This window comes from Dipodomys merriami, unplaced genomic scaffold (assembly GCF_024711535.1).
Source record: "Dipodomys merriami isolate MVZ:Mamm:240054 unplaced genomic scaffold, mDipMer1.0.p SCAF_24, whole genome shotgun sequence".
NCBI lineage: Eukaryota > Metazoa > Chordata > Mammalia > Rodentia > Heteromyidae > Dipodomys > Dipodomys merriami.
The window spans coordinates 15,727,944-15,741,643 of record NW_027203826.1 but is presented as its reverse complement, the minus strand read 5'-3'; the positions used below and the strand labels follow the sequence as shown (position 1 = coordinate 15,741,643).

The following is a 13,700-nucleotide window of genomic DNA, read 5'->3' as shown; positions in this document are numbered from 1 at the left end:
ACCGTACCTCCCCTCCAATCAGGAGAATAGGGAGGGGTCCTAGGACCGTCAGTATCAGCTGGGTCAGAGGGAGTAATATCAGCTGGGTCAGAGGAGGTAATTTTTACCCTCGTTTTGACTTCTACTGTGCACGTCTCAGTGCGTTCTCGATTGGATTTGACCCTTTCCTTTTCCTTCTCACTTCCCACATCCTCCTGTACCCCTTCTAGGCCTGATGTTGCCTCTTCCTCCTCCTTCTGTGATATAGCATTACCCATATTTAGGGTTTCACTTACCCCGAGAGACCACTTAGCCTCGGCCGGTATCTTTTCCTTTCGTGCCCCACGTTGGGCGCCAGATGTTGGGTCTTCGTCCGTCCCACAAAAGACGGACAGGGTCCGAGGAAAGGTAAGTGCGGTGCTTGCCCGTTCCCTAGCCTCCCTCAGCCCAGGAGACAATCAGACACAGCGGGGAGCCAAATCCAGCAGGCAGAAAAACTCCTTTATTAACAGAGAGCAGCCCCTTTTTAAAGACAAAGAGGGTGGGTGGTATGGTAAGGGAGGAAGAGGAACCAATCACTGTCAAGGTCACACCCTATCATTCACCTGAGCCTTCACGGGCTGGTTAGGTACTGATCAGAAGATCAATTGGGGTGTGCCCACTCTACTCTCTCCCAGAGCCATCTTGGCTGGCCATGTGCTCTACAGTAAATTAGGCTCTGCCCACTCAACCCCCTCCCAGCGCCATCTTTGCTGCCCATGTGCTCCACACATTCTTTTATTTTTTTAATTTATTAAAACTTCAGTTTCAGCTTAAAAGAAAGAAAATACATGTCACAACTATAGTCGAACAAAAATGAATGTAGGACATTCAATTAAGTAAGTGCATACAATTAAATAAGCACTTAAATGCAAACTGAGTAAATGCAAAGCCCTGGAGTTGACTCACACTAATAAATTCCTTTTAAAAGGGAAACAATTTCTTTAAAGCCATGATAGATATCTCAATTTCTCTCCCTCCCTCCCCCTCTCTCATATTCCACTACATTTTCAAAAAGGTCTGTTGTTTTCTAAACAAAATGTGATATAATCTAGAAAGACTGATACTCAATACTTAAGAGGCAGACATTTGAAACTCCTTAGATTTATATTTACCCATGGCACAACTGTATTTTTGAATCATTATTGTATAAGGGGGGGGTAATAAGATGTTTAATCAATGATATACAAAATTCTGCTATGAGATGAAACTTAGATTTGAGGAAAAATGCATATTGTAAAGATAATTTCTAAGAAAACAAGGTTAAATCACTAAAAATATTTAAGATATTAACCACAGTATGAATTCTAAATCTTGATTAAATTAAGTAGTACTCTGAGTTTCTTCTTGAATTTGAAATTCCTATCTTATTGCTTATCCCTGCTTCCTGGCTTGAAGCCCTCCCATTTTCTGGGTTCATGCTGTGTTTTGCAAATTGCCAGTCAATGTATTGATTTAGTTTCTGTCAAGGACATTGAATAGATATTTAGGGTGTCACATCTGTTTAGCATGTGGTTAAATTTAGCATAAGCTCATTGGAAGAAAATCTAAATAAACCCCAATATAGCGAATAATATTAATGTCCAAATTTTCCTTTAATAATAATTTCCAATATATTATATTTTAATAATGAATATAATTTCTTATAAATAACTATATAATTTATATAACATAAGGTTAATGTAATGCATGATATAACATAGAGTTAATGTAATGCATGTTTCATTAATGTCCAATTATTAATATATAATTATAATTACATAATATGAATTGTATAATTTAGAAGATATATCAATATAAGTTTAATTTCTCACTATAGATATAATTTGTTTAAAGTCTCTACTAAAATTCCTAGAGAGACCGTCACAGAACTTCTTGTGACATTTATTTTTCTTTGTTTCCACCATTGTACAAATGTTGAAATAAGAAATTAACTTCATTATTCTTTCTTAAACAAATATTTATTGCTTTAATAAAATGTTTTTCTCACAACTCTCTTATTTAAGTAAAAACAGAATTAGATATTTTACTTAATTTACTCAGATTCTACTAATCCAAGACAGGACTTGTTCCTCTGGCTTCTTCATGCTTAGGGAACAGAAGAGATTACATTGGCAAGAATGGATTAAATATTTATTCTGTAGGGTTGATTTAACATAGTTTATAGAGAGTATTTTATGAATATTTAAATGTCCAACACATGAAGTGCTTTCATAAATTTTAAAGACTTTTCCTGTAGAGGTTTGTAATGTACCATTCTTCTCCAAAATGTCATCTTCATCTTCGTCCATGTACGACTATGCCTCCATTCTTTCCAGTAGAGTCCTTAGATCTGAAAGTCAGACAGCATGGCAGAATCTGTGCAAGATGTTGCAACATACCAGTATGGTGTGTAAGTCAGGAAGTTATGTATCCTTGCTCTCTACAAACCTGGAAACACACATCTTGGCCAGTGCTCTCTTCTTTCCTTATTCTCTGAGAGGCTCCAGCCAGTTACTTCCCCTTTAGAGTCTAAAAAGTCCAAACCTAGTCTCTATGTTCTTTAGAATTCTCAATAATCATGTCATGATGCTATCCAAACTTTACTCATGTTCAGCTCTAGCTTCATAGCAGGGTTAACCCCCTCATTTTTAAAGTTCAACAAACATTCAAGATAAAGGGAAAAACACCCATTTCTACTTTGGGAAAGCAGTTATGCCCAGTTGTATTGAAGAGTTTACCTTACTTAATCAAAGTATTCTCTACTATATCAAAACCTTTCAGAACATAATTTGTTCTCTTGGCCTCTTATTTACCCTGAATTGGGTGGAACGTACTGAATCATTATGGACACTTCTATTAAATATTTAGTGAGAGGGTGAAGTAGAGTGATAATGAACAAAACACTTGAAGTTTCCATGTAACCCCCAATCCCAGGAAACAGTTGTACAACTGTTTTTACTCTAAGCATAGCTCACAGAGTGGTGCACTTTTGGAACAGATGAAAATCCCATCACTGATAATCCTTAATAGGTGTTAATATTCAATTTTATTGTGCATTCTGTGAATTTAGGCAGATATATAATGGCATATATTCACTATTGTGCTGTTATAAAAAACAGTTTCATTACCCTATGAAAACTCTGTGCTCCACCTATTAATTTCTCCCTCCTTACTACCCCTAGCAACCAATCAGCTTACTATCATCATACCTTTATCTTTTCCTGAATGTAATAGTTGGAAACACAGAATATGGAGACTTCAGATTGGCATTTTCACACCATATTAGACATTTTAAGGTTTTTTTTTCAAAAGTTTGTATATATACATGTGTGTGTGTGTGTGTGTGTGTGTGTGTGTGTGTGTGTGTGTGTGTGTTTGTTTGTTTTTGTTGGTCGTGGAGCATGAAATCTAGGCCTGGCCACCATCCCTCAGCTCTTCAGTTCAAGGTGAGCACTCTATCACTTGAGCCACAGCACCACTTCTGGTTTTCTGAGTGGTTCATTGGAGATAAGAGTCTCCCGGACATTCGTGCCCAGGCTGGCTTTGAACCACAATCCTCAGATCTGAGTAGCTAGGATTACAGGTGTGAGCCATTAGCACCTGGCTCCAAAGTATAATTTTTAATAATATATTACATATACTATTAAGCCAGATACTAATGGCTCACGTCTGTAATCCTAGCTTCACAAGAGGCTGAGATCTGAGGACTGTGGTTCAAAGCCTGCTAAGGCAGGAAAAGTTTGTGAAACATTTGCCTCCAAATAACCACCAAAAATCTGAAAATGAAGCTAGGGCTCAAGTGGTAGAGGATTGTCCTTGAGCAAAGAAGTTCAAGTATAGCATACAGGCCCTGAGTTCAAACCCCAGGATTGGCACCAATAAAATAAAACTGCCACTATTAATAGCTTAAACGTATGTTAATACAGCACTTTACTACACCATTAATAAATGAATAATACCTTTTAGGCAATAAAGAATATTATACTGTCTGAATGCACTACAATATAATCACTCACTGAATGACATCTTGACCTTCCAAACTTGGTCAACTATGAACAAAGGTACCATACACACCTATGTACACTTTCTTTTTTTATTTAATAAATTTTATATGGTGAAAATACCATACAGAGGGGTTACATGATCAAGGTAATGAGTACATTTCTTATCAAGCATTGTTGCCTCTTTCTTTGTTTTTCCCCTACCATCCCTGCCCTCCCATCTCCATGACTACACTCCCGACCCCCCAATCACCCCACCCCGCCAAAGTTGTAAAGTTCATTTTTCGACATAGAATCTTGTACATCTCATTGTTGCAATGAGTCCAAGATCTTTAAGACATGCTTCTACTCACATAAATAAAGCACTTTGCAAAAAAAGAAAAACAAGAAAATTGGTGGCTAGATAGTGATTTATCAGGGGAGAAAGAAAACACTTATTTTTTCCCTTATTTGGAAAGAACACTGACTTTTAGTAAAGAAAGTATAGCACATTTTAAATATGGAGAAAGAAATAAGCCCTAGATTTATGCTAGAAGGAAAGGTCAAAATCTATGCCCATATGACCATATAAGGTGATGTTAAGTGAAATGAACCCCAAGATAGGGACACAAATAATTTTTTCTTTCTTGCTATTGTTTTTAATGTATTTAAAATGTACTATGTGACTCTTTTGTTTCTTTCCTATGTTCTTCCCCTACGTTATAAACCCTATTTTTACTGTATTTGTTGTCAATGCCCTGCATCTTCTATATTCATTTTTATAATTTGGGGAGGGGAAGGGAAATAACAAAATGCTGAAATAAGGATACTGGTTGACAATGAGATGTACAACACACTATGTTGAAAACAAACTTTACAACTTGAGCGCAGAGGGAAGAGTTGTGGAGGTAGGGAGGGAAGGGATGGTAGGGGAAAAACAAAGGAGAAGGTAACAATGCTCAATAGGAAATGTACTCATTACTTTACTCATATAACTGTAACTCCTCTGTACAGTATTTTTACAATAAAACCATATAAAAAGATACAAAGCCCTACGTTCAGAAAGTGATTTGAGTTATATGAAATATAACTTTGGAAAATGAAAATAAAAACTCTTTGTTGAGAAAGTGGCTTGATTTCTTGGGCAAGAAAACAAAGCGTTTTGTGAAAGACAGAAGAATGAAAGAAAACACTTCATTTGAAGGGCTTTGCTTAGAAAGAAAGAAAAAGAACAAAGAAGGAAAGCTGAATGCAAGGAAAAGGAAAGAAAGGAAAGACAAAATTGTTCTTTGAAAGGAAAGAAAGCCTTTGGTTGAGACAAGGACTCTCTTAAAGACAGGAAGAGAAAGGCTTTGTATAGGAGGAAAAACACTTCATTTGATTGGGGCTTTGACTTACTAAGAAATGAAAGGTATTTTGAACTTTGAAAATGTAAAGAAGCTCTCTTCTTAGAAAGGAGACCAAATTGTGCTTCAAAGCAAAAGAAAGCAGTGGGTTGAGAAGGTAGGAGTTACCAGGTTGAAAGAGATTTGAGAGGAGACGGTGGAATGCTACATGGGAAAGAGATGGGCTGGAATCTTATGTTACAAAATTCACAACTCCAGCCATGACACTGTGTTCTATATTGATGAGATACGGTACTGGATTCATGGCATGAAGTTGCTTAAATTTATTGCACCTGCTACCAATGTTGAAAGTGAAAGATTTTTATGCATAAAGGATTTAGAATAAGAATCACCCACAACTGCTGTTGGAAACTCACTGGTGTAACAATTATATAAGTAAGGTAGTGAGTATATTTTCTGGAGAATTTGTTACCCCCTCCCTCAACTTTTTTACCTCTTTCACCTAATTTTCATTCTGGAGTGATTTATCTGAACACACAGAAATGTTGCACGCATAACCTTAGTTAGGTAATGAATTTAATATCCCTGAACCTTTTAAATACTGTTTCATGAGGTAAGTCATACCTCCTGGGCCTAACCAAGAGTTAGGAGAGTGCATTGGCTTTTTTGATTTACTTGATCAAAGTTCGGACTTTAGTTTGTTTCCAGGTTATCAAGGTTGGTTGAAATGACTGAAGTTTTAGTCTCTGTGGATTTGTTCATGAGGGATCAATTAGAGGAAAAGAGGGAGTTCTGACTTTATTGTGTAAAGTTCAGAAAATAAAATGGAGAAAATTGTCAGATATCCGTTAATAGAATTTAGAGAATTAAATGAGAAATGTGTATTCTGCTTTCAATTGACAGTGATAATAAAGGTATTAACTAAACAACTTCAATATGTAGATTTTCAGGAGGAAAGGTAAAGATATTATTATTATTATTGTCGCTGTTGTCAACTTCAGGGGAATAACTAGTTTTGGGAGCAATGAAAAATGCAACCTCTTTTGATTATTTCTTTCTAGGGATTCTAATATATAAAGAAATGTTTCTCATGTCAGAGGCTAATTTGTTTAGTTTCGCATGCTTTTTCTGATCCGCGTCATTTTCTGACAGGACAGTGCTGGTGAGGCCAGCATGTTGTTTAAAAGTAAAGAATTCAACAGAAGAAATGGTGTCATCATAAAATGACATTTTCACTTAAAAACAAGAGCTTAAAAACCAGTCAGGTGAGTCCAAATGAAATGATTGAGGTGAGGTCACTTAGGTTGGCATTAATTAAGGAGAAGTATTATGGTGGTTTGGCTTCCTATTATGGAAGACTTCTTCCTGCTGAAATAGGAAATATGTAGTATATATTAAATCAGAAAGTAAAAAAATGAACTTAAATTAGAAAAACTTATATTTTGATCTCATTAGAATTCTATTTTAGGCTATTTCTTGAAGATGACCTTAATAAAGATACTAAATTTATCTGTAGTTAAGGCTAGCTATGACATTGACAAAAATGATTGACACTTCTCTAGGATTTATTATGTGCTACTCTCAGAGAGTCATTGAATTTCACATTCCCAGGTAACTTATTGTTATGGTTGATACTGAATTAGGTGATGAATCACTTGCTTATTGGTCCTGTACTTATTTTCTCTAAATGTGCTTGGTATTTTGCTTTTACAAAATAAACTCAGGAACCTATACTAGTTTCATTTACAATTTATAGCTAAATTATGAGCTTGTTTTAATTTGACTTCCATGAACTTCAACAATATGTATTTGATTACTTGAGGACTCACTTTAAGTAACATGAGTAATATCCTCAAATAACAATATAACCAACAATGCTGTGCATCCATAAACTGCTGCATTGTCAGGCTCAGGAAAGACAAAGGTTGCTCATTTTCTTCCATATGTGGAAGTGCAAATTAATTTAACAATATTCATGTAAACACATATGAGGTGGTATGCAAGCGTACATTAATGTACCCAATTAAGCAAAGTATGGTATTTGTAAGGGAAAATTTAAACTGCAACTCCCTAGAAAAACTCACAGTCAAACAAAATGTATACCAGAAAAGTAGCACTTGAAGGGCATGTGAGGTTGGTCAAGGCGCAATGATAATTGAAGAAAGGAAGGTTTAGAGAGGGTGCAGTCACGATATTTGATGCATATCCTCCTAAATTAAGGAAACTTGAGGGGACAGTTGGCTTGGAAGGGATGTAGAATGCTCAATCCAGTGACATTCATCAAGATGCCTTGAAGTTATAAACTGATTTGTTGAAAGGTAACTCTTTCTGTAAAACTACTTAATAGCATAAATGCAAATTTTAAATACTAATATCTGCTTTAAAAGGAGAGCTGTTAGGCACCCATGAAAATGGACCTTCAGCACTAATTACTGAGTCTTAGGTACAAAAATCTTCAATATTGTGAAGGTATTTTCATGCATTTCCTATTAATATGAGAATTTTCAATTTAGGAATTCAAGTAAGTATTGAAGTATTTTCTAGATTGCCATCTAAGTGGCAGATAATCTAAATACACACATGGCTTTACCTCCTTTCAGCACAACCTAGAGCAGACTTAGTGCACCCAGTGCTTTCTATTGGAAACACACCTGTTGGCAGGACTACTGGTAAGTGTCTTATTCTCAATTTACCTAAACTCAACAATGGGATTAATAATGTTACTTGTAGCTTGGTACCAGAGCATCATCTTTGTAATCCTAAGTACTAAGGAGGCTAAGATCTGAGGATCAAGGTACAATGCCAGACCAGTCAGACAATTTTGAGAAACTCTGATCTCCAATCAACAGCAAAAAGCCAAACAGGAAGGAATGGATCAAGTGTTCTAGTGTCAGCTTTGAATTGAACAAGTGATAGACCAAAGCCCCAAATTCAAGCTCCAGTACCAGAATAGGAAAGAGAAAAAAACATGTTACCAGAGATGATCTTCTCTCCTCATTTTCATGACATGTATGTCAAACATTGACTTTCCAAAAGATATCCATGTTGTCTTCAATATGAAGAAAATACTCATTCAGTCTAACACTAATGATTCTTTTAACAGGTAGATCTGTTCAAAGCCTATGGTGAAATAGGTGTCATACAGAGATAGAAGAGAAATGAGTCTTTAATCACTTCACTATTTAGGAATATTCTTTCCTGATATGCTGTGGCTTCTTGAGATACAAGGCTTCACAAGTCTCTGCACTAAAACATCAGTGAGATCTTTCTATCTGTGCCTGACTGCAAAAGGTCTCATGTTACACAGAATAAAATTCAAGTCCATAGCTACACAAAAGTCACTAGCACTTGTCCTTCAAGCACATTTAATGGTGATGTCCTCATGAAATGAAGAGGCTTCATAAAGAGATTTTACCTTACTCCTCACTGTTAATGGAGTATTCTTTAAAAGGCCTTCTTAGAGAGAATCTCCATAGAGAAATCACTGGGGTGTCACTCTAACAATTACCCTACATTCTTCCTTGTGTAATGGGTCACTACACAATCTCATACTATGTGTTTGAAGTAATATTCTGATATCTGTATCATTTGCTTAAAACTTATTACAGATTTCTCATATATTTAATGACCAATGCATTCTTATAGGAACAACTCCTTAAAACAGATAGACTGTACTGTGAAGAATGCATAATAATGATGGTAATCATTGTCTTATATTTTGTATTTTTATTGTGAAAATACCATTCAGAGGGGTTACAATTACATGAGCAAGATGATCAGTACATTTCTTGTCAAGCATTGTTGCCTCCTCCTTTGTTTTCCCTTCCTATCCCTTCCCATCTACCCCCACCCCGCGCCAAAGTTGTAAAGTTCGTTTTTCGACATAATGTCTTGTACATCTCATTGTTGCAATGGGTCCACCTGTATCCTTATTTAAACAATTTGTTTTTTCCCTTCCCCTCCCCCAATTATACCAACATCAAATACAGTGAAAACAGGGGTTATACTGTGGGGAAGGGACATACAAAGCAACAAAGAAATATCTTATAAATATGTTATACACAATACCAAGAAAGAAAAAGCATTTGAGACCTTAACTTGGTGTTCATTTCGCTTAACATCACTTTATCTGACCATTTCTGCTTGTCTCAGAATATACTAGTTATCAAGTGGTAGAGCAGTAGCTTTGAGCTGAAGAGCTCAGGGACAGCACCAAGGCCCAGAGTTTAAGAACTACAACAGGCCAAAAATAAAAAAGAGTACATTTCTTGTCAAGCATTGTTGCCTCCTCCTTTGTTACCCCTTCTCATCCCTTCCCATCCCTTCCCATCCTCCCCCCTTCACTCCCCCTATTTTTATTAGCATATATGATTTATATAAAGGGGAATTTCATAGTGATATTTTCATATATACATATTATGTATCCAAATCAAATTCTGCTCTCCATCTCTTTTCTTTATCCCCTTTTATCATTTCTTAAAATAATTTCCAAGGGTTTAATTGTTCCACTGTCATATATGGTATAATTTACTTCAACCATCTTTATTCACACTCATCCTCTCCATTGGCTCTCTTCCTTACCTCTAACACTTAATCCTCACATAGACTATTCTATTTTCCTGTGATTTATTTGCTTTCTTTCATTACTTAGATTATATACTCATATATGCATATATTAAAATTCAGTCATATTGACTCTCATTTCCTTTGTAGTAGTGCTTAACATTTAGAAAATTCCATGATTTAAGAAATAGCAATGAATTACTATCAACTCTTCTTTATTGTAGAGAACTGAATAATACAGTATCACTACTTAAATCAGTATCACAATTAGGCTATGGCATCTGTATTTATTTAAATCAGAAAAGCATACATATATTGAAAAAAGTCTCATACAAAGTTATGATAAGGGAGGACAGTAAACTTGTATTAGAAATATAAGAAAACTCACTTATGCAGAAATGGAAAACTGAGGAAAGGAATAACAAATTAAACAATTCAGGGCACTGGGGACAAAGAGCAGATATAAAGTGTCCTACGTTTCAATAAAATCACCAAGGCTTGGCACAGAGAAGTGGAAATTCAGCAATGGAAATTTATTTGCTTCTCACTTTCCATTTCCTTACTATAAATGATCAGCATTTATTTTTATTATTCTCAATGGATTCAATCTTAATGGGATAAGGACAAATATAATGGAGATGGAAATGAATAAATACACTACTGTTTATACTTTTTCTGATTGGTTAGCTTTGCACCTGCTTCATGCTCCAGCCTGTGTATTAAGAAACTTGAACTGCAAACAAGAAAAACAGCATCCCCTCCTGTGTCCATGTGCAGTGTGTTGGCATATAGTGTGGAAACAGTCACAGCCTGTGGATAGAGGGGAGAGTGGCTCAGCTTGAAATCAAAGAGGGTCCCACATATACCAAACAGAACCAAACCATTGCACCAAGTGGCATAATGAAATAAGTAGAAATTACAAAAGCCCTCACAGGCTCAAACTCTCATCCTAGCCTTCACAATGATTGAGAAACTTATTTCTTCATATCAATGAAATGTTGGTTGCTTGAAACTGGAAAATATTGATGTGTAAATGCACTTGATCTGTGCCAAGGAAGAATTAAAGTAAGTGAAGTAATGTGAAGAAGAGTTCATGTAAGTTATAACATCTGAAAGACTCAAGATTGTAGATAGGTAGTATGTATATGTGTATATTTGTATTCCTTATAATCACTTTAACAATGATAATTTGTTACACATAGTAATTCACAGATGTGTAATGTATTAGGGAAAACATCATTTTATCTGAGATCATTATTATAGGTACTTTGTTTAATTGACAATCCATGAATTTTGAGTTTGGAATCTATGAATTTTGAGTTTGAAAACCCTAGCAAATATTCAAATATTATATATTATATATATTCAAATATATATTATATATATATATTATAGTTTGCACATGGTTTAACAATGTGAGGACAGTGATTTGGGATGGTGAGATTATTTTCAGAAAGGCAGATAAATGACTCAAGAGAATGCAAGTGGTTGACCATCAAGGTGAGGATCTAGTTTACCTGTATAGAGTAAATTTCAGATAGGGAAGTATGACCAAATTTAAAGTGACAGAAGGGAGCAAAATGAGAGGGACTATTGATCCTATATCCACAGAATATGTATTACTAAAGCAAACATTTGATTTTCTATTACAAATTTGAGGTGCCAGTTGGAGACAAAATTCAATAATTCTTTCTTCAGCTAATAAATAGTTAATAATCTTGAATCATGGGATTGATCAGCATGGGATACTTTAGCTGTCTTACTTATATTTGCTAACCATAACTTTATACATAAAGGCAAAATTTCTCTGATTTGCTGAGATAGTACTTAAGAGGAAAGGAATTTTAAATTTAATTATTAAATTCAGCTCAACAGATTTGCACCATGGAGGGAAAAATATTCATTCACACTCATTGTCAAAAAGTATCTGGTTCTGTTTCATTCTTATTTCTTCAAGCTAGTGCTAGACACCAATTTTCATGGAGAAATGGAATCAGACCTCAAGTGATTTCATTCTTCTGGGATTATTGCCTCCAAATCAAACTGGGCTTCTTCTCTTATTCCTCATCCTCATCCTCTTCTTTCTCGCCTTGATTGGTAACTCAGCAATGATATACCTCATAGGTGTGGATGCTCGGCTCCACACTCCCATGTACTTTCTCCTCAGCCAGCTCTCGCTGTCGGATCTGATGTATATCTCCACGACTGTGCCCAAAATGGCGTTCAACTTCCTTTCAGGGCAGAAAAGCATCACATTCCTGAGCTGTGGGATTCAAAGCTTCTTTTTCCTGACTATGGCAGGAGCCGAAGGCTTACTGCTGGCCTCCATGGCCTATGACCGCTATGTGGCCATCTGCCACCCACTCCACTACCCCATCCGCATGAGTAAAATGATGTGTGTCAAAATGATCATAGGGTCTTGGTTACTGGGCTCCATCAACTCCTTGGCACACACAGTCTATGCCCTTCACATTCCTTACTGCAGATCTAGGGCCATTAAGCATTTCTTCTGTGATGTTCCAGCCATGTTGCCTCTGGCCTGTGTGGACACCTGGGTCTACGAATACATGGTGTTTGTGAGCACAAGCCTGTTTCTCCTCTTTCCTTTCCTCGGGATCACTGCTTCCTATGGTCGGGTCCTTTTTGCTGTCTCTCGTATGCACTCAAAAGAGGGAAGAAAGAAAGCCTTCACCACATGTTCAACGCATTTAACTGTGGTGACCTTTTACTATGCACCTTTTGTCTACACTTACCTTCGACCTAAGAATCTCCGATCCCCTTCAGGAGATAAGATTCTGGCTGTGTTCTACACCATCCTCACCCCTATGCTCAACCCCATTATCTACAGCCTGAGGAATAAGGAAGTCCTGGGGGCCATGACAAGGGTACTTGGGATGCTCTCTCTCATGAAAAAATGATTCAGTACCTATTATCCTTCTTTTATCCCTTTCAAACTCAACTGACCTAAACAGAGCACATTACCTAATAAAAATGTACTAAGGTCACATATGCATCCAATTTTTTTCTAATGACATATTTAAAGGTACAAAATATATAATTACTAAGTGGTAATAATTGACTAAAATAATGTCTTTGAAATTTTTAACTCAAATCTTTAAAATCAATAATACTATTAACAGCATTGTGATTAATGATACGTAAACAACATATTACAGTTGTATATAATAAATATTATTGTATATATTAATATTTATTTTTGACACTAATATCATTTCTATACAATCAATATGAAATTAGTGGTGCTGTGCTTAAATACTTGTCTTTTATTTTGTGTTCAAAACTTTTAAACTTAACATACATAGAGCACAATTAATTTTTATATATGTATATTCAGTGTCCATATGGTTTAATTATCTGAAGTATTGAAACACTAAGGAATAAAGAAATTATAAAATATTTTTTTAAGAATTATACACACACAGATGACTTTAAAAGATAACACTTTCTCCAACATTAGAACGGTGATCCTCACAAAGATGGTAATTTCTAGAAACTGATATGGTGATATGGATTGAAGGAAAGTAAAACGTGTCTCCATTATTCTTTGAAGCAAGCACAGTCATTATAAGAGAAGACAGTATGTGTACTCATAAATTAAATGCCTGAACTGTGGATCTGGTCATCCCCCAATTAGGTCCCTAAGAGAAAATTATAAGGTGGTTTCACACATGTAAGGAGTGAAATCAGGATATTTAAGGACACATTTACCTTGTTTATTGCAACAGTGACTAAGATATAATGCCAACTTAAATGTCCACCAACAGAAGAATGCATACAGATATTGGGGCAT

The 13,700-nt window shown here is 35.7% G+C and overlaps 1 protein-coding gene across 1 annotated transcript; it reads left to right on the top strand.

Annotated features, from left to right (window-relative positions):
• The first annotated feature begins 11,868 nt into the window (after window positions 1-11,868).
• Window positions 11,869-12,807, top strand: LOC138835622 (olfactory receptor 2L13-like). The gene has a single exon (XM_070034090.1). It carries the CDS (start codon window positions 11,869-11,871, stop codon window positions 12,805-12,807), a length of 939 nt encoding a protein of 312 aa, XP_069890191.1.
• Window positions 12,808-13,700: the final 893 nt, after the last annotated feature.